This window comes from Rhinolophus sinicus, chromosome 8 (genome assembly GCF_057876585.1).
Source record: "Rhinolophus sinicus isolate RSI-liver-muscle chromosome 8, RSI-T2T, whole genome shotgun sequence".
In the NCBI taxonomy this organism is placed as follows: domain Eukaryota; kingdom Metazoa; phylum Chordata; class Mammalia; order Chiroptera; family Rhinolophidae; genus Rhinolophus; species Rhinolophus sinicus.
The window spans coordinates 34,676,031-34,697,470 of record NC_142508.1 but is presented as its reverse complement, the minus strand read 5'-3'; the positions used below and the strand labels follow the sequence as shown (position 1 = coordinate 34,697,470).

Here is a 21,440-nt window from a genome sequence, read left to right as displayed (position 1 = left end):
TTCTAATGCCACTGGGAGAAGGTGGGGAAAGAACCCGTGTTAGTAGGACATTTTAATGCACTCTGTACCTTGCTGGGAATTTAACATGTAACATAACATTAAATACTTGAAGGGAGAGTTTAGACTTCCATTTTAAATATGAGGACGTGTTGCCATAAAGTAGCGTCACCATGCCCAAGAACAGATGGTTAGTTTGCAGGGTTGGGACTGATGGCAAAGTCACTTTGTGGCACAAATCCACGCTCTTCCTTGCCCAGTAGATGGCAATGAGGTCCACACCCAGGGGGTTCATTGGAGATGAGATCAGCCTCACTTGAGCATGAGGAAAGAAACGGAAGCCAAGGTCCTCCCTCTGTCTCATCAGCAGGAAGAGTGGACAGGATGGGAGAGTGTGCTTCCCCTTTGGGGGAGGTAGTTGATGTAGAAACCCCAAGACGGCCCCTGGCCAACACATCCTGTCCTCTTCTGTCAGCTGCAGGCTCCGTCCTTGCACCCACTGGCTCCAGGACGGCACAGGCAGCAGGGGTGGCCATGGCCCCTCACCCCACCACCATCCTGGGCCTGGGTGAGTCTCGAATGGAGGATCCGCTTTCCAGGGACAGAGGGGGTGGGACTTGGGGAAGGGTCTGTGTCCTTGTTCAGTCCTCAGTCCAGTCCAGGAGACTCTGGGACCCTGGGGGAGCAAAGTGGTCCCCTCCGGGGGTCTGCCCCCTCAGCTGTGGCCCAGACCTAAGTCTGACCATGGAAGGTTCAGCCCTAGATGCTGGTATCTGGGGGTGGGGACTAGTTCAGACTGGAAGAAGGACTGGGGGAGGAGGACCTGTTTGGAAGAGGAGACTGGGGGTTCATCTTGAGACTTTCAGGGCAAGGAGAAACACTGTGCTTAGATACTATGTTGAGGAGGGTGGTTTGGAAGCTACGGGGGGCTCACGTCCGGCTCCATCAAATGCCCCTTGTCCGCAGCCCTGTGAGGAAACCAGGGGCTGGGCGTTTTCCTCACTGAGCTTCTCTTCCAGCGCTCTGCCTGGGCCAGATGATTCACATGCAAAATGGTGAGTCTACATTTAATCATTTCGTTTTTCATATATATATACATTTTATTTTCAGGGAAAATATTATTTTCCTTAGAGTCCTCTCACAGTTTATCTTCAGATAAAATGAGACCCACAGATCTCTTTGCCTGCGTCTGTCTGTCCCCACGCGGCCTGACTCACTTGTCTTCAGAAACCTTGGCTTTCTTTCACTTTCACAAACACCATTTTCCCCGGTAGACCCCGGGCCTCCACCCAGGGTGACATCTCCCTGTTGAGTGCCCGGCGCCCCCTATCGCTCAGCTTGGGTAATTCACGTTTGGCCCTGGGTGTCAGCTCAGTGCCTCTTCCTTCCGACTCCCAGAGGAGGGCAGCTCTGCCTCCACCGCCTTGACATTCCCACACTCACCCGCGGGCATGTATCACAGTGCGTAGCTGTGGATTTGCACAATTCTTTAATCAGCTTCTGTGTTTCAGCCCACAAAGGCAGGGACCCTGTGTGTGTTTCTCGTGCTTGTGGACCCAATGGCACATGGAGGGCATCCATGACTGGAGAGATAGGAAGTAAGACATGGAGGAAACACAGAATGAATGAATGAATGAATGCATGAATGAATGAATGAATGAACTTTTGCCAGCTCCTGCCTGTCTCTATCCCGGACTGCATAACATTGATGCCATCTTCCTGTTTCAGGGCTACAAAGCCTCTCTTCCTCCCCACCCCCTACCCCAGCCTAGTTGAGACACACGGGTTTTTCAAAAGCCTCAATATCAAGGAAATGGAAATAAGGCTGAGAAGAAGGTAGACAATACAGAGGGAACAGAGGTGGGCGCTGCACAGAGGACTTGCCCTGGAGACAGGAGGCCCAGATCGTTCCTACTGACTCAGACTCCTGCTTCCTTTGTCGCCCCAATGACCTGGTCGTCCTCATCTTGTGCCTTCCTCCCAGCCCTCTTTGTCTCCCTAGAAAGTGGCCGTGGGCAGGTAGATATAACCAGGCCCCCAGGCTGCTCTGACACCTACCGCTCCACCCTAGAAAAGTCCAAGATGTGACCAAAACTAGGGGTCCTTTTGTCCTGTGGGGAAATAACTCTGCAGTGATGAGAATTCACACCCACCTGTAATGGGCTTGGGGGGTTTTGGGGAGAAGATAATGGAAATGTTCCAAAATTGGAGTGTGATGGATGCACAACTCTGTACAGTTGCTAAAACAGATCGAACACACTTAAAATGGGTGAATTGTGAGGTGTGGTGGTTTCCTCAGAACGCACCTGAGGTCCTGCTCTGCTTCCTCCCAGGGCTCCTGCCCCCACCCTCCATCAGAGCTGAGCCAGGCCCTGAGGTCCCCCGGGGGCGGCCTGTGACCATCCTGTGCCGGGGCCCTGCTGGGGCTCACACATTCCGCCTGGAGCAGAAGGAGAACAGATCTACATACACGGATCAGAAAATCACGTCTCAACATGGATCCCCGGGAACGGAGGCCCGATTCTTCATCCATGCAGTGAGTGACGTCACTGCTGGGCCTTATCGCTGTCTCTATAAGAAAGGGTCCGAGTGGTCTGAGCTCAGTGAGTCCCTGGAACTGGTGCTGACAGATGAGGAAGTCTCCACTGTGCCCTCAGGTTTGTGCCAGGTCCCTGGACACTGTCCCCAGCTGTATCCTCTGTCCACAGGCTCCCTGCCCTCCTGGGGACCCCCAGCCCTCTGGCTCCCCTGCCCATCTGCACACATGTCCCTCGGCCTTCACACCAGGCTCAGGGCCCTGGAGTTCTGGCCCCATCTGGACACCATGATGGCCTGGACACTCAGCCCAGCATCGGGTGGGCAGGGAGCTGGCCCTGCTGGGCTGGGTGGGGAGTGGGCTTCCAGAGATCCGATGGGGACAGACCCCCTTCAAGGGAGCATGTGTCCTTTTGCTCAGGATGGTGTTAAACCCTCCTTTCCACTGAGCTCCACTCTGTGGGAGGCCCAGGCCACATGTCCCCTGTGGTGAGGTCCCCCATCCATTGGGCAACTCACAGGGGGGCCCTGACAAGAGCAGGACAGTGCTTTCAGGCCCCTTTCGGCTGAGGCCGTCCTTGCCCTGTGTGTGGTCAGCCCCCGAGATGGTCTAAACTCAGGGTCCATCGGGGCACTCCGACACCCCTCCAGTCCTCCCAGGGACTCAGACGAGCTGTTCCTTGCTGAATCTGGGAGGTGAAGAGGAGCATGGTGGTGGGAGGTGAGAGGGGTGTCCACCGCTCCAGCATATGTGTGTGTGTATATGATATACACACATGAAGGTCTGACAATTAAGTTCACAAACTTGTTGCAATGATGTTGCTAAACTTTTTTGATATCAGAGGGATTATTCATTATGAATTTGTACCAACTGGACAGACAGTTAACCAAGGTTACTATTTGGAAGTACTGAAAAGGCTGCATGAAAAAGTTAGACGACTTGAACTTTTTGCAATAGTTTATGGCTCTTGCATCACAACAATGCACCAGCTCACAGGGTACTGTCTGTGAGGGAGTTTTTAGCCAGTAAACAAATAACTGTATTGGAACACCCTCCCTACTCACCTGATCTGGCCCCCAGTGACTTCTTTCTTTACCCGAAGATAAAGCAAATATTGAAAGGAAGACATTTTGATGACATTCAAGATATCAAGGGTAATACAACAACAGCTCTGATGGCCATTCCAGAAAAAGAGTTCCAAAATGGCTTTGAAGGGTGGACTAGGTGCTGGTGTCAGTGCATAGCTTCCCAGGGGGAGCACTTCGAAGGTGACTGTAGTGATATTCAGCAATGAGGTATGTAGCACTTTTTCTAGGGTGAGTTTGCAAACTTAACTGTATTATATATATATATATATATATATATATATATATATATATACACACACACACATATATATACACATATATACACACACACATATATACACACACACATACACACACATATATATACACACACACATATATATACACACATATATATACACACCCACATACATATATACACACACATATATATACATACACACACATATATATACACACACACATATATATACACACACACACACACACACATATATATATATACACACACACATGTCATAAAGGGAAGCATAGGCAGTGATGTGTAGAGCAGAGGGTCCTTCCTGCCTCCTGCCCTGCTCCATTTATGAGGAATCTCAGGGTGTCTTTTGGGACTGAGTGATGGCCACATGTGGCCTGTGAGTGGACATTCAGTGTGCAGAGAGGCCAGGCTTGTTGTGATGTGGAATTAACCTCTGGTCATTCATAAAAAGTGAAAGCATTCACAGAATCTATAAAGGAAGTTTTTATTAAAGTTAGGGCAGAGAGAGAATGCCCATGGCAGTGTCCAAAGATGACACTGCCACAAGTTGTGAGGAGAGAAACACTGGTGGGGTGGGGAGTCGCCAGGGCAGAGTCCAGAGTCTGAGAGTGGACAGCTGCACTAACTGCAGGTTAGCTTTTTCTTACAGAGGAAATAGGGAGTCGGTCACGCAGGTTTGAGGGCTGACATCCTTCCTGGGGTCTGGTCTGTTTGAAGATGATGTTATCTCCAGACTCGGACTCGGCCATCGAGACCTGGGGATTTCAATGCATCACCAGTAAAAACTGCAAGAAGTTGTAGATTGGATTCCATTGTCCGGTGTCTGGGCGCCTGAGGATTAAGAAATTGCTCTCTTTAGGTTAGGATGTTGTTAATAAATGAGACATGGGTGGCCTTGAGAAAGGGAACAGAGTTCTTCAGTTAATCAGCGAGGGGAGAAACAAAGAGCAAACGGATGAACATCAGGATGGATCAAACTGCAAACAAACTAAGTCTAATAACAGGTGGCTAGACAGCGAGCTATGCAGTGAGTTAAACTGCAAACTGGCTAAGTCTCATTATGTTATAGATTCACGGAATTTTCTCACTAGGAGGCTGAGGGGGACAGACCCCAGGCAGCCTTCACATACCTCAGCCCTTCTCCTGCCTCGGTTCACAGGAGTCACCACAGGCGGCAGCTCCAACCCCCTCACACACACAGCGCGCCCCCCTCCTCCGCTGATGAGTAGAGACCTCGGCCTGCAGAGGTTTGGGGTTGGGGGGGATGCCTCTGCTGGGGTTCAGGCTCCAGGGCCCAGCCCTCTGCCCTAGGCTAGGATTAGGGACTGTGAAGGGCCACAGCTAGGGGCTGCCACCCGCAGGGCACTGGGTGTCACTAACATTCATAAGGACCAAGAGAATAGCACTTACATGTTTGACTAACTCTGTGTCAGGCTCTGTGAAAGCTGTTATGCCAACAACAGCCAATGAGGGAGGTCCTCGTCTGATCCCTAAGAGCCTCCGCTTTTTTGGATGTGCAGAAACGAAGGTCAAGTTTCTTGTCCAAAGGCACAAGGCTCTGAAGGGGTGGAACAGAGCCCAGACCTCAGGGTTTGTCTGCGGCTCTGCGTCGCCCCCTTGTGGGAATGGTCCACCTCATACCAGTTAGAACGGCTATCAACAGGATAACTAATAAGTGTTGGAGGGGCTGTGGAGAAAAAGGAACCCTCATACACTGTTGGTGGGAATGCAGACTGGTGCAGCCGCTATGGAAGGCAGTGTGGAGGTTCCTTTAAAAATTAAGAATAGAATTACCATATGACCCAGCAATCCCTCTCTTGGGTATTTACCTGTAAATATATAATTTACAATGCAAAATTTCAGATCTATAATTTACATTTTGTTAGGGTATACATTTACATTGTATATTAACAAAATATGAGTAATGTAATTAATATAATAAAATGCATTCATATATCATTTCAAATGAATATAAAGTACATTTTTGTATATTATGTTATACATTATATTATGCATTACTAAAATTTACATATGTAAATGTTAACATAAATATTACCATATATTATATAATAAATGTGTAATAGACATATTTTTGTAACATATACTGTAAGTTCTTTTAAATTACATGTAATTTAAATTATACATATATGTTAAATCACATAATTTTAAATATATATACATTTTTATAATTACATAAAAATATTTATACAGTACATAACAACTATATAAATACATTGCAATGTATTATACATATTACACATATATTGCATATATATATAATTTTAAATTGTGGTGGATTGTGGACCGAGCACAAGGTATTGACAGAAGGGCACTCAGGGAGGTGAAGTTTCCTGCCTTTCTTAAAGCATATTGAGAATTCAGCCCCTGGACCAGTGGGAGGGACTGGAGCTCCGTTCCAAGACAGGGACCACGGAGGCTCCAACCCTGTGTGGAGGAGCCCCCAGGACCTCCGTCTGACACCTGTGAAATACGTGGTCATACGCACTGCGCAGAGGAGGTGAATGGTAAAGGAGGTGATGGATGTACAGCGCATGCGCCAAGACCAGACCGTGGCTGGTGCTCCATCAACTCGCCGGCTAACTGCAGGGGCAACACAGGGACGTCCGGTCTTGACTGCCTCACTCACAGAAGGGCAGTTCCACCCTCATCAGAGGCCATTGTGATAAACAAGAAATCAGAGATGGGGTTCCTGCACTTGGGTTGGGAACCAGAAGGAGGTCAGCAAAGGGAGGTGCCTCCCCATTCCTACCGAGTGTTGGTCTGTATAAAATGCCAAAGGGTGGAGGGCAGCGCTGTCCCACACAACCTCTTGCAGAAAGGAAATGGCTGTCTGTGCCATTCAGTGAGACTGTTATTACCCAGGTGTGGCCACTGGGCCCTTGAAACGTGGCTGGTGCAGCTAAGGCTCTAAGACCCCTGTGGGAGGACCAGGAGACTCAGAGCCTCCTCTGTCCAGCTTGGGCCTTTGACCTATGTCCTCCTGATTCCTCACCCCAAGAGACACGCAGACACGTTCATGTGACAGTAACAATCATGGTGAGTGATGGGCAGAGAGGAGCATGGACCATGGACCTGGTGTGTGCCTCTTGGGGACAGGGGGCAAAGAGTGGGCTTTTGGTGTTGGTCAGATTCCAGCTCTGTCAATGCCCTGTTGGCAGAGGATGTCAGCATTCTGGACCCGTTTTGTAACATGAGAATAATGATTCCCATGTTGCAGGACTACCATGCGTGTGAGAGACTATATATGTGTGTGTGTACATGACAAGCACCCAGCATATGCATGGTATGCAGTAGGTACTCAATCAATGCATGCAGTATTGATTCTCTGGTTCCAACCTCCCTCCTCTCCCAGGCCTGCCGACAGAGTATGTTTATGTTCTCGCTGGGGTCTCTGTGGCCTTCCTCCTTTGTCTTCTCCTCCTGGTCTTCCTCTTAGTCCACCGTCAGCATCAGAGAAAACACGGTAGGTCTCAGGGACAGGGTGGGTGACCTTGGCAGGCTGTTTGGGGTGCTGGGAAGACAGCCCCCCTCCTAATTCACACTTCTGACTGTCCTCAGGGCCCCTCAGCAACAAGAGTGAGGAGCAGAGGCCCCAGGAGAGGTGAGGCCCCTGGGCACGACCCACCACCCAGTCCTCTTTCTCCAGGAGCCCCCTGTGCTCACTTGTTCTTTCCACACAGGCTCAGCCCAGCTGTTGACATCATAGAGAGGACACCAGGTAATGAGACAAAGAGCGGCGACAGGCCTGGGAGAGGGGAAGTGGGTATTCAGTGCCATTCAAGATGTAATGGGGGGAGGAGGAACATTTGGGAATATTCTGTGATGTTCTAGATGAGGTCGAGGATGAAATCTGAATGTGTGAGGTTTCAGGCAAATTTGCCTTTCAAGTTCCACCCCAGAGAACTGACCATTGTCCTTTCCCCTCCAGATATTGCCACAGTTGATCACCTTCCTGAGAAGGACAGGGAGACGCACACCCCAGTAAGTCCTTATATGAGTCACCTTCTGCTGCGTAACCAACTTCCCCAACTTTAGCAGCTTTACAAAATTATCTGTTTCTTGGGCCAGAAATTTGGAAGTGGATTTGCTGGGTGGTTCTGGCTCATGGTCTCTCATGAGGTTGCTGTCATGATGACCAGGGCTGCATTCATCTGAAGGCTTGACTGGGCTGGAAAGTTCAATTGCCAAGACAGAGTCCTCTTAGGGCTGTGGACAGGACGCCTCAGTTCCTCTTCCCATGAGCTTCTCCATGGCAGCCGGCCTCCCCCAAAGGGTGGCATCGCAGAGAGGGAAGGACAGAAGCCACAATGTCTTTTGTGGCCTCTCCATGGAGGTGACATGCCCTCACTTCTGCTGTATCTGTTGGTCACAGACCAATTCTGATTCTATGTGGGAGGATCTACACAATGGTGATTCATCACAGTGGTGGGATCACAGGGGCAGGGGTGCACCTGGAGGCTGGCTGCTACCATCTTCCCTTCCCACTGCCCCCTCCCCTCACCCTCGGCCATACTGGGTCTCTCCCTCAGAGCCCTGCTGCAGGAGACACCCAGGAGGTGACATATGCCCAGCTGGACCACCAGGCCCTCACACTGAGGGCGGCCAGAGCTGTGTCCCCACAGGCCACGGAGCCCACGGCTGATTCCGACACATATGCAGCCCTTGCCAGACGCTGATCTCAGGCCCACCTGTATTCTGCACCTAGAGACACAGGAAGTCGCTCTTGAAAAAGTCTGAAGTAGCCACTTGCAGGGCTTCCCTATGAAACCATCCCTTCCTGGAATGTCCTCCAGTCAGTTCTCCTGGAGACGAGAGCTGGAGTCTGGAGACCTAATGAACATCTAGGAGATTCATTAACCAGGCAGCCCCTCCTGGGATCCACCAGCTGCTTGGAACTCCCATGTAGCACTTGTTTCCGGAGACCCAGCTACAGGTGCTGGTTGTTTCCAGACACCCAGCTGCTGTTGTTCAGCAGTTTCCAGACACCCAGCTGCAGTCACTTGGCTGTTTCCAGAGACACAGATACAGTACTACAGTCACCCAGCTGATTCCAGACATGCCCTGTGAATCCCCAGCTTTCCCCAGAGACTGTTTTAACCATTTTCTCCTCAGCTGACTCTGAAGCCCTTCCTCGAGTCCAGTTGCTGACCTTGAACCTGGGCTGTACTTATGCAACTCATAGCTGGGGCCCCATTTTTCTGAATCCTGCTTCACCTTGTTCATCAGTAAATGTTTTCACAGACGCAGCCACAGCAGCCCTGCATGAGGAGACGGGGTACACAGGTACTTCTTCCCCAGTCTCTGCCTCCACAGATGCTCAAAACTTAGTGAGGGAAAAAAAGTCATCGGTGTTTTCTGATCTGAGTCTGGGTCTCAGGGATGAGTGAGGGAGATGTCTGAGGGGATGTGTGGCTGGTGAAGGTGCAGAGTATACACCCCACCCACCCCACATACATGCACATGCACATGAATGCATGCACTCAAACACATGTACACATAGCTACACATATGCACACACTGGTACAAATGCACATACACATGCACATGCCCATGAATGCACACAAACATGCATGCACACACTGTATAAACATACATTTGCATATGCCCATGGATGCATGTATGCACACACATGTAACACACCTACACACATACACACACTGGTACAAATGCACATGCACACACCGATGAATGCATGCAGACACAGACACACATGCACACACTATATAAACATACATTTGCGCATGCCCATGGATGCATGCATGCACACACATGTAACACATCTACACACATACAGCTACAAATGCACATGCACACACCGATGAATGCATGCAGACACACAGAGACACATGCACACACTGTACAATCACATACACCCGCACACGTGCACACTCATGGACACATGAGTGAATTGGGCGAGGGATTAGCAAGGCCATGACTGCACAGGACAGGCCCGCAGGCTTTTAGCCTACTCGGAGGAACATGGCAGTTCCCACTTCCCATCCACACCCTGGGTTCATCCCCACTGGACACCATACATTCTCCAAACACAACAGTACCGATCCACCTCTCGGACATCGTCCTTGATCTGACTGAGCTTCACCCCTCACCTGGCCACTGCCCTCTAAGTCTGGGATTGGATGCTGTTCTTCCCAATAAGTGTGCAATAAACTCCTCCCCTACAATGAGAGTATTAATTCCCTGTGGCTGCTGTAACAAATTACCACACACTTAGTGGCTTCAAACAACACAATTTATTGTCTTATTGGTCAGAACATCAGAAGTCTGAAATCAGTTTCACTTGCCAAAATCAAGGTGTCCGCAGGGCTGCGCTCCCTCTGGAGGCTCCAGAGAGAATCCATCTCATCTTTCGCAGCGTCTAGGTGATTCCTTGGTTTGTGTCCCCTTCCTCCATCCTCAAGGCGCACTGCAGCTTCTTCAAACCCTACTCTCTGACTAGGACTCCTGCTTCCGTGATCACATCTCCTTCCCTCTGTCTCTGACCCTCCTGACTGCCTCTCACAGGACCCTGGTGATGACACTGGGCCCACCTGTGTAATCCAGGGTCTTCCATCTCCATATCCTTAACTCAATCACACTTGCAAAGACCCCTTGGCCACATAAGGTAACACACCAGCTGGTTCCAGGGATCAGACTTGGACACCTCTGGGGGACATTATTCTGTCTTCAGTGTCCAACCTCAACACTGCGTCCGCCCATGGGCTTCCTCTGGGCTTGAACACTTCTCTGTGAATTCTGACTTTCTCCTGCAGGAGTGTTTCCTTCTCACACCAGCTTCTGAACTGTCAGATGTTTGAGAGTCTGATGAATTGCTGTGTTCTTAGGACTTCCACTAAGAGGAGGTTGGGTAAGAGGCAGTGGAGATGGGAAATGCCTACCCCCAGGTGCCCTGTGTGACAGGACTGTGGCTGCTCACCAGCATGGTGTCCTCCCTTCCTGGGCTCCAGCAAGACCACCTTTCCAGCCTCCCTGGCGTTGGGCGTGTCCAGGGATGAATTTTAGCCAGTGTGTGAGCAGGATTGATGCAGCTGCTTCCAGCCCTGGCCCATAAACCCCTCCACATAAGGTCCTCACTGCTCTTCCCTTTGCTAGTGGATACTGATGTCCTGGGTGACCCTGGAAACCTCACATAAGAGGTGGCACCAGGTTCCCAGGATGATTATGCAGCAGAGTCTCTGTTCCCATTTGGATTCACCACGTTTCAGGTGTCTGTAAACTTGATGCTTTAACATCTGTCCTACAGGTACATGCCAAACACGCCTTGTCCTAGAAGACCCTATGATATGCCCAAGTCACTTTGCATTGGCCTCCTGCCTCCCTCATTGCCCCTCCTGAGCAAGTGACCTCTTCTTGGAGTCACTTTTCAAATATAACCCAGCCAATCTTTTGCCCACATCCCCACCACCTCCTTTGTGGGGCTGTCACACTCTGGGCCATGATCTGCTGGCTGTTATCACCCCACGTCCAGGTACCAGACAAGCAGCACCAACCCTTGCACTCCAGAGCCCTCTGAAACAATTAAACCAGACATCCCTAAGCCCACTTACCCTGTCTTGCCCATTTCTTCTTCTGGAAACCACCTGACAGGCCCTTGCCTATGATTTCCCCTCCCCTGCTACTGACCAACACTGGTGCTTCCCTGAGTGTCCCGTCCTCCTGGGAACTGTGAGTAACAGACTGTCTTCAACGGCCATTGTCTCCTGATCTGTCAGCCCATCCCTCCAATTTCCTATTAATCACACTATTTTAAACCTTCTCTCCCAAGTGAGTCATTAGATTTTGGGGTCCATTGGCTGTAATAGTTACGCTCTCCTAATCACACACATTCTGACAGTGACAAAGCCGTGGTCCAGAGAAGGGGTGTGGCTGCCCAGGGAGCTGTTGCCCCAGAGCTCCCACCTTTGTGGGGTGCACAAAGCAGATTCCCCCATTTTCCTGAATCTGCTCTTCATCTCTGTCCCACATTACATGGTGTCAAGTCCTCCCAGCCCTCTTGAATTCCACATGTGGGAGTCGCCCTCATGCCTCCCTGACCCCTGGATCACTGACCATGGGGTTGTGTTATGAACACATCCCTACTCCCTTTCCCATGACACTGTTGTGTTTTTGTTTTTTTTCTTGAAATGTAGTTTATTTAGTCTGATTCTTTCTGGGTCAGAGCATAACAAAGTTATAGTAAACATATGTGTGTGTATATATGTATGCACACATTTGGTTATTTATATCTTATATTTTCTGGGTTTCTGTGGTAAAAGCATGTTTTATTTTATTATGTATGTATTTATTTATTTATCTATATATTTATTTATTTAATGTGTGTGTCTGTGTTTCTCTTTTTAATTAAATTTATTGGGGTGACAATTGTTAGTGAAATTGGACAGATTTCAGGTGTACAATTCTGTATTACATCATCTATAAATCCCATTGTGTGTTCACCACCTAGAGACAGTTCTCCTTCCGTCACCATATATTTGATCCCCTTACCCTCATTTCCACAACCCAACCCCTTACCCTCTGGTAACCACTCAACTATTGTCTGTGTGTATGAGTTCTTGTTTCTCATTTGTTTGTCTTGTTCTTTTGTTGTTTTTGGTTTATATACCACATATCAGTGAAATCATATGGTTCTCTGCTTTTTCTGTCTGACTTATTTCGCTTAGTATTATACTCTCAAGATCCATCCATGTTGTCACAAATGTTCCTACATCATCTTTTCTTACTGCCAAATAGTATTCCATTATGTATATATACCACAACTTCTTTATCCATTCATCTATTGAAGGACATTTTGGTTGTTTCCATGTCTTGGCCACCGTAAAGAAAGCTGCAATGAACATTGGAGCACAAGTGTCTTTATGTCTAAATGTTTTCAGATTTTTTGGGTAGACATCCAGGAGAGGGATTGCTGGGTCATATGGTAATTCTATTCATAATTTTTTGAGGAACCTCCACACTGCCTTCCATAACGGCTGCACCAGTCTGCATTCCCACCAACAGTGTATGAGGGTTCCTTTTTCTCCACAGCCTCTCCAACATTTGTTACTATTTGTGTTGTTCATGATAGCCATTCTGACTGGGGTGAGGTGATATCTCATTGTAGTTTTGATTTGCATTTCTCTGATGATTAGTGATGTTGAGCATTTTTTCATATGTCTATTTGCCATTTGTATGTCCTCTTTGGAGAAATGTCTCTTCAGGTCCTCTGCCCATTTTTCAATTGGGTTGTTTGTTTTTTTGTTGTTGAGTTTCATGAGTTCCTTGTATATTTTGGTTATTAGCCCTTTATCAGAAGCACTGTTTGCAAAAACCTTCTCCCATTCAGTTGGTTGCCTCTTTATTTTGTTGATGGTTTTTTTTGCTGTGCAGAAACTTTTTTTTTTTTTTTTTTAATGTTTCATATAGTCCCATTCGTTTATTTTAGCTTTTACTTCCATTGCCTTTGGAGTCAAATTCATAAAATGCTCTTTGAACCCAAGGTCCATAAGTTTAGTACCTATGTTTTCTTCTATGCAGTTTATTGTGTCAGGTTTTATGTTTAAGTCTTTGATCCATTTTGAATTAATTTTGGTACATGGTGACAGATAGCAGTCCAGTTTCATTCTTTTGCACGTGGCTATCCAATTCTCCCAGCACCATTTGTTGAAGAGGCTGTCTTTCCTCCATTGTATGTTTTTAGCTTCTTTGTCAAAAATTATCTGTCCATATTTATGTGGTTTTATTTCTTGGTTCTCAATTCTATTCCATTGGTCTATGTGTCTGTTTTTCTGCCAATACCATGCTGTTTTGATTATTGTAGCCCTGTTGTACAAGCTAAAGTCAGGGAGTGTGATACTTCCATTATTGTTCTTTTATCTTAAGATTGCTTTGGCTGTTCGGTGTCTTTTGTGGTTCCAAACAAATCTGATGATTTTTTGTTCTATTTCTTTAAAAAATGCCATTGGGATTTTGATGTGGATTGCATTAAATCTGTATATTGCTTTGAGTAATATGGACATTTTCATTATGTTGATTCTTCCAATCCATGAGCACGGAATGTCTTTCCATTTCTTTGTGTCTTCTTCAATTTCTTTCAAAAATCTCTTATAGTTTTCAGCATATAGGTCCTTCACATCCTTGGTTAAGTTTATTCCTGGGTATATTATTCTTTTTGCTGCAATTGCAAAAGGAATTCTGTTTTGTTACTTCTTTATCTGAGATTTTATTGTTAGTATATAGGAAGGCAATGGGCTTTTGTACATTGAATTTGTAGCCGTCAACTTTACTGTATTCGTTGATTGTTTCTAATAGCTTTTTGGTGGGTCTTTAGGGTTTTCTATATATAGCATCATGTCATCTGCAAAGAGTGACAGTTTAACTTCTTCATTCCTAATTTGGATGCGTTTTATTTCTTTCTCTTGCCTGATTGCTCCGGCAAGGACTTCCAATACTATGTTGAAAAGCAGAGGTGATAGGGGACAACCCTGTCGTGTTCCTGAACATAGAACAAAGGGCTTCAGTTTTTCACCATTAATTGTGAGATTAGCTGAAGGCTTGTCATATATGGCCTTTATTACGTTTAGGTATTTTCCTTCTATACCTAGTTTATTAAGTGTTTTAATCATAAATGGATGTTGTATCTTGTCAAATGCTTTTTCTACATTAATTGATATAATCATATGATTTTTGTCCTTTATTTTGTTTATGTGATGTATTACATTGATGGATTTGCGGATGTTGAACCATCCTTGTGCTCCAGGGATGAACCCCACTTGGTCGTGATGAAAATCTTTTATTTATTTATTTATTTATTTATTTATTTTTTAAATTTATTGGGGTGACAATTGTTAGTAAAATTACTTAGATTTCAGGTGTACAATTCTGTATTACATCATCTATAAATCCCATTGTGTGTTCACCACCCAGAGTCAGTTCTCCTTGCATCACCATACGTTTGATTCCCCTTAATACATTGTTGTATTCGATTTGCTAGAATTTTGTTTAGGATTTTTGCATCTGTATTCATCAGAGATATTGGTCTGTAGTTTTCTTTTTTTGTGTTGTCCTTACCAGGTTTTGGTATCAGGGTAATGTTGGCCTCATAAAATGAGTTAGGGAGTACTGTCTCTTCTTCAATTTTTTGGAAGAGTTTGAGCAGGATTGGTATTAAATCCTCTTTGTTTCTCATTTGTTTGTCTTGTTCTTTTGTTGCTTTTGGTTTATATACTATGTAATTTTACTAACAATTGTCACTTCAATAAATTTAATTTAAAAAAAAAATCCTCTTTGAAGTTTTGGTAGAATTCACTAGTGAAGCCATCTGGTCCCGGACTTTTGCTTTTGGGAAGGTTTTGGATGACTGATTCAATTTCGTTACTGGTGATCGGTCTGTTTAGATTTTCCAGTTCTTCATGGTTCAGCCTAGGAAGGTTATATGTTTCTAAGAACTTGTCCAGTTCTTCTAGGTTATTGAATTTGGTGGCATATAGTCGTTCATAGTATTCTTGGATGATCCTTTGTATTTCTGTAGTGTCTGTGATAACTTCCCCTTTTTCATTTCTGATTTTGTTAATTAGTGTCTTCTCTCTTTTTATCTTAGTGACTCTACCCAAGGGTTTGTCAATTTTGTTAATCTTTTCAAAGAACCAGCTCTTTGTCACATTAATTTTTTCTATTGTCTTTTTGTTCTCTATTTCATTTAGTTCTGCTCTGATTTTTGTTATTTCCTTTCTTTTGCTGACCTCGGGGTTCATTTGTTCTTCTTTTTCTAGTTCTTTAAGGTGTAATGTGAGGTTATTTATCTGGGCTTTTTCTTATTTCTTGAGATAGGCCTGCAATGATATAAATGTCCCTCTTAAAACTGCTTTCACTGCATCCCCAAAATTTTGGTAGGATGTATTTTCATTGTCATTTGTTTCTATGTATCTTTTGATCTCTCCTCTAATTTCTTCTTTGACCCAGTCTTTCTTTAAAAGTATGTTGTGTACTCTCCATGTATTTGTGGTTTTTCCTGCTTTCTTTTTGCAGTTGATATCCAATTTCAAGGCCTTGTGATCAGAGAATATGCTTGGTATGATTTCAATCTTCTTAAATTTGCTGAGGCTGATTTTATGTCCCAATATATGATCTATCCTTGAGAATGTTCCATGTACCCTAGAAAAGAATGTATAGTCTGATGTTTTAGGATGAAGTGCTCTATATATGTCAATTGTGTCCATTTCATCTAAAGTGTCATTTAGGGTTGACATTTCTTTATTACGTTTCTGTTCGGATGATCTATCTATAGCTGTCAATGATGCATTTAGGTCCCCTGCTATAATTGTGTTTTGATCAATTTCTCCCTTTAGTTCTCTTAGTAGTTGCTTGGTATGTTTTGGTGCTCCCTGATTGGGGGCATAAATGTTGATGACTATTATGTCTTCGTGCTGTATATTCCCTTTTACCATTATGAAATGTCCATCTTTGTCTCTTGTTACCTTTTTTATCCTGAAGTCTGTTTTCATCTGATATCAGTTTGGCTACACCTGATTTTCTTTGTATACCATTTGCTTGGATTGTCAATTTCCACCCTTTCACTTTGAGTCTATGCTTGTCCTTGTAGCTGAGATGTGTCTCTTGGAGACAGAATATGGTTGGGTTTAGTTTTTTGATCCAATCTGCTACTGTGTGCCTTTTTATTGGTGAGTTCAGTCCATTTACATTTAAGGTGATTATTGATATGTCAGGTTTTCCTGTGAGTCTATCTTTGGTTTTCTGGTAAGACTGTGTCTCCATTGTTTCTTTGCCTTTTTGTTGTCTGTTATTTCTGTGTGGTGGTATTCTATGATGTTTCCCTCTGTTTCTTCTTTTATTAGGTTGTATATTTCAGTTCTGGATTTTTTTTTGAGTGGTTACCCTTAAGTTTATGTAAAAGAAAGTTTGATATTTAGAGTATTCCATTTTCTTCAGCACACTTACTTTCTCCATTCCCATATTCCGGTTCAGGCCTTTACTCTCCCCCCTTTCATGTTTTGGTTGCCACAAATTGTTCCTGTTGATGGTGGTCGAATAGCCTCCTTCAGTATTTCTTGTAGTTCAGGTCATTGTTAGAAAATTCCTTCAGCTTCTGTATGTCTGGAAAGGTCTTTATTCCTCCTTCATATCTAAAGGATACCTTTGCTGGATATATTATTCTTGGGGCATAATTTTTCTCAATAGTTGAATATTTGTTTCCACTCCCTCCTGACTTGTAGAATTTCTGCTGAAAAGTCTGATGGTAATCTATGGGGCTTTCCTTTGTAAGTTACCGTCTTCTTTTCCCTGGCTGCCTTGAGGATTCTTTCTTTGTTGTTAATTTTTGACAGCTTCAATACAATGTGCCTTGGAGAAGGCCTGTTGGGATTGAGGTAATTAGGTGTTCTATTTACTTCTTGGATTCAAGGATCCGGTTCTTTTCACAAGTTTGGGAAGTTCTCGTCAACTATTTGTTTGAATATACTCTCTCTTCTCTTCTGTCTTTTCTCCTTCTGGTATACCCATTATTCTTATATTGCTCTTTCTGATGGAGTCAGAAAGTTCTTGTAGAGTTCTTTCATTTCTTTTAAGTGAAGTCTCTTTCTTCTGCCATCCATGTCATTTCCAGATTTCTATCTTTGATGTCTTTCCTCCATCTGGTCAGCTCTATTATCTAAGCTGGTTATTTCATTCTAAATTTCTTTTTTTTCCTTCCTTCCTTCCTTCCTTCCTTCCTTCCTTCCTTCCTTCCTTCCTTCCTTCCTTCCTTCCTCCCTTCCTTTCTTCCTTTCTTTCTTCCTTTCCTTTTCTTTTCTTTCTTTCTTTTTTTTTTTGTTGGGGAAGGGGAACAGGACTTTATTGAGGAACAGTGTGTACTTACAGGGCTTTTTTTTCCAAGTCAAGTTGTTGTCCTTTCAGTTTTAGTTTTGGAGGGCAGAGCTCAGCTCCAGGTCCAGTTGCCATTGATAGTTACAGGCGGGTGCAGCCCACCATCCCTTGTGGGAGTCGAATCAGCAACCTTGTTGTTGAGAGCCCGTGCTCCATCCAACTGAGCCATCCGGGAGGCAGTTCAGCTCAAGGTGTTGTGTTCAATCTTAGTTGCAGGGGGCGGAGCCCACATCTGGGACTCGAGGAGTTGAACTGGCTACCTTGTGGTTGAGAGCCCATGAGGGAATTGAACTCGAAACCTTCAGAGTTAGGAGCACGGAGCTCCAACCACCTGAGCCACCGGGCCGGCCCCCATTCTTCATTTTTTTTATTGAGTTCTTAATCTCCAGAAATTCTATTTGGTTCTTTTTTTAAAATTTCAACCTCTTTGGTAAGATGTTCCTTTTGTTCTTTGATTGTGTTCCTCCATTCATTTAACTGCCTGTCGGTGTTTTCTTGCATCTTGTTGAGTTTTTTAAGTACTGTAATCTTGAATTCTCTGTCATTTAAGTCACATACTTCCAAGTCTTTAAGTTCATTTGCTGGAGACTTTTCATTTTCCTTCTGAGCTATCTGCTACCTTGGTTATTTATGGCTATTAATGATTTATTTTTCTCTTCCCAGACATCTACAGGAGTGGGCTCTGCAACAGGTTGATAGAAAGAGGTCTTTCTTTTGTTTTCCAGTACGTGTTGGTAGAATGTTTTATTTTCTCTCCAACTGTAGCCTTTTATTCTCTCTCACTGTAGTGTTATGTTTTCTCTGCACTATACCAGATTCTCACACAATGGGGGGATTTCCTGGAGGAGGGCGTCTCCTCTGTGAACAGTTCACCTGGGTCATAGGTCACCACCTCCTTTGGGCTATGTGGAGAGATTCTGAAGTTCCAAAGCTCTTCCTGCACCAGATTCAGAGACCATATATTTCAGCATCTCTGTTTATTCCTGCAGGGATTCGCCCAGATAGGTGGGAACAGGGGTGGGGTTGGTTGTGTGAGGTGGCCCAGAACAATGGCGGGGACCACCACCACAGTCAATCCTACTTCCACAGCTTCCTCCCCTTTGTCAGAACTAGTTGGGCTGTGAGTCCGTGTCTGTGGACCACAGTTCTCAGAACTGCAAATATTCTCTTCTTTTGATCTGACACTGTTACTGTTCTGCTTCTAGCACCGGGTAGGTGGAGGTAGTGCAAGCTCTGGGTGGGTAGGGAAGGGTCAGCTAGGCTCCATGGCTAAGGCTTCCACTCTCTGCTCTGCAGTAAGGGCTTAATCCGCCATTTTCAGCCTTCTTCCCTCAGTCTTTGCTCCAAGGTCTCTGCCATGAGTGTTGGGTTCAGCTGTGTAATATGCTATCCCCTTAGCCCTGTGGGCTATAAGTGGAGCCCTAGCAGCTCGAGTTCTTCCCTCTCCTGCAACTGCAGTAGTTCCTGGATGCAGCGAGCTCAGAGCATCAAGCTAGGTCTGCGTCCGGGCCCATGTGGCCCCATCTCTGCACTTCTCCCTTCCCTCCTCCCCTGCTTGCACAATATGCCCACATTTAGGTGATTTCAGTAGTGGGTCTCTTAGTCTTTCCTGTCTGCTGCACAGGGAGTCCTTTGTGGAGTTATAGCTGTTAAATTTGTTGTAAATTCCAGGGGAGATTTCAAGAGATTCACCTCAAGCTGCCATTTTTATGTGGTTTCTTCTTTATATTTTTAATTGTAGGACTTCTGTTCAGCTAGACTTCAGATAGTTCTCCAGGTTGATTGTTTTATAGTTCAGTTGTAATTTTAATGTGTACACAGAAAGATGCAGGCATAGTGTTTATCTACTCTGCCATATTGGAATCTCTTGGAGTGCATTTTTGTTTTGTTTTTAATTTTTTTGGAATGCATTTTTAATGTGTTCATTCTATTGGATTTTTCACCTCTAATATTTCTAAATCATTTCAATAACTGCCTATTTTTCTGTAATTTAATTGATAGTCTTGTCTCAAAAATTCAGTATCCCCCTTTATTTTTCCAGATATTTAAACATGGTTAATGCTAAGTAACTCTCATATCTTCCTATTGATTATATTTCGTTGCACATGATAATCCCCATTATCAGCAGCTTGTTGTCCACAGCCCTGTTTGTCATTATTAGGATTACTCTCTCTTGTCCATTCTGGTTGGAAGGCACTCCTCCCACACAGATGATCTTCCAAGAAACGTTTCTTCCAAGGCTGCCCTGGGAGTCAGGCTGCACAGGAGGGAAAATTGCAGCTTCTCCTGCTCCGTGGTGTCCACTCTCTCAGACTTAGCGCCTGCTCAGGGCTAGACAGGGATGTGTCACTGCTGGCCTCATGCTCACGTGTCAGCAGAAGTCGCAATGAATCTGTTCCACACACACTCACAGGAAGGTGACTCAGTGCTGACCATGGGCCTGGATGAGTGAGCAGAGATATTCCTGTGCCCACCCACAAACACTAGGTAGGGGATACCACAGCTTCCAACCTGCACTTGAGCCCTGATCCTCCTTTCCTGTGAGGACCTAGGGTCCCTCTCTGTGTCCACACAGCTGGAAACCTCTACTCTATGGCCCTTTGATGGTCCCGGGTACAGGCAGCTACTCAGCTTTGTTCTCTCTTCTTTCTTGTGGTCTCTTGTCTATTTGGGGAAATTTCTTTTCTCTTTTATTGCAAATGATTATTTCTACATATTTCAGAAAGACTGAGTAGCACTTATTGGTATTTGATGCAGACAAGGGCTCTGGAGTGAACACAACGAACATCCACCTTGACTGAAGTCTGACACCATGACCTGGTCTAAAAGTCAACAGTGATTGATCCCCTGTCATGAACCAGGAACCAGTGACACCTGGAGTTGCTGAGGAGTGGGATTTATGACAATGTGATCCAAGCAAGGAAACAGACAATGAGGTAGATAATTTGTTATTGTCCAGGTCACACAGGCAGTGGGTGACAGATAAGTACTGACATAAAGGTCATCTTTCTCTTAAAAATTAAAACTCTAAGCCAAATATAAGTCCCCTAAAGCTTACATGTGGGACCACAGGATGAGGGCACAGCTCTGCCAAGGAACAAGGGGCACTGAGGAGCAGGAATGACTCAGGGGTTTGTTCCAGGAAGGCAGGGTACATGCCGTCACTGAGAGAAGGGAGAAGTCCATGGCGGGGGCTGTGATAGAAAGAAAACCACACTCTGGGCCAGAAGAAAGGTCACATTTCCTTCCATTATCTCCCTGTGTTTCCCTTTGTGCTCATTGTCACAGTGATGCTCCCTGAACTGCACAGTGAGATGTTAAATGTGTGTATCTGCTGATCTCAGCTCCGCAGCAGGAACCCATGTCTTCTCAAAGCTTCTCCAGGGCCTTGGGTGACCATGGCCCATGGTGAAGACCCCACAAGGAGGTGCTGGTGGACAAGCTGAGGATGAAGGAGATCCGATGGGAGAGGCTATAGCAGAAAAGGGACGTGCCCTGGGTCACCTCACAGGGGAGAGGTGTCTCAGGAACTCACTAGGTCTATTTGCTGTTCCATCCTAGTAATGATAAAAGACTTCTGAGGAGGGGTTGTTCCTCTTTCTGTGGAGCCACTGCCATGACAACCCCATGAGAGGGAGGGACATCCTCTGAGTGTCCGCAC

The 21,440-nt window shown here is 45.5% G+C and overlaps 2 protein-coding genes across 16 annotated transcripts in view; both read left to right on the top strand.

Moving 5' to 3' along the window:
- Positions 1 to 348: 348 nt before the first annotated feature.
- On the top strand, positions 349 to 20,673 carry LOC109438650 (leukocyte-associated immunoglobulin-like receptor 1). Of its 7 annotated transcripts, none has more exons than XM_088800012.1 (10): positions 349 to 565; positions 1,017 to 1,052; positions 1,509 to 1,595; positions 2,331 to 2,654; positions 7,257 to 7,367; positions 7,463 to 7,505; positions 7,585 to 7,622; positions 7,833 to 7,885; positions 9,146 to 9,187; positions 20,537 to 20,671. In XM_088800012.1, the coding sequence occupies exons 1-10, from the start codon at positions 382 to 384 to the stop codon at positions 20,552 to 20,554; spliced, it is 936 nt and encodes a 311-aa protein (XP_088656138.1). In that variant the 5' UTR covers positions 349 to 381; the 3' UTR covers positions 20,555 to 20,671. The 7 variants fall into 7 exon arrangements, with proteins under 7 accessions (XP_088656138.1, XP_088656136.1, XP_088656135.1 ...); XM_088800010.1 differs by lacking the exon at positions 20,537 to 20,671 and adding an exon at positions 9,958 to 10,091; XM_088800009.1 differs by lacking the exon at positions 20,537 to 20,671 and having other exon boundaries at positions 9,146 to 10,091.
- LOC109438641 (leukocyte immunoglobulin-like receptor subfamily A member 5) overlaps positions 20,576 to 21,440 on the top strand; it is a 15,188-nt gene continuing 14,323 nt past the window's right edge. For all 9 annotated transcript variants that reach the window (XR_016021966.1, XR_016021964.1, XR_016021965.1 and 6 more), the window contains exon 1: positions 20,576 to 20,715. Coding sequence is in view for 5 of the 9 variants with exons in the window: in XM_088799999.1 (XP_088656125.1) it covers positions 20,711 to 20,715 (5 nt within the window). In the remaining 4 variants the exon portion in view is untranslated. The remainder of the gene's footprint in view (positions 20,716 to 21,440) is intronic.

Excerpts from the sequence above, each read along its gene's own strand:
- LOC109438650 (XM_088800008.1), top strand. The coding sequence starts at position 382 with ATGGGAGAGTGTGCTTCCCCTTTGGGGGAGGTAGTTGATGTAGAAACC. Across the intron at positions 566-1,016 it reads CACCACCATCCTGGGCCTGG|CGCTCTGCCTGGGCCAGATG; the intron begins GTGAGTCTCGAA and ends CTTCTCTTCCAG. Across the intron at positions 1,053-1,508 it reads GATGATTCACATGCAAAATG|CCCACAAAGGCAGGGACCCT; the intron begins GTGAGTCTACAT and ends TCTGTGTTTCAG.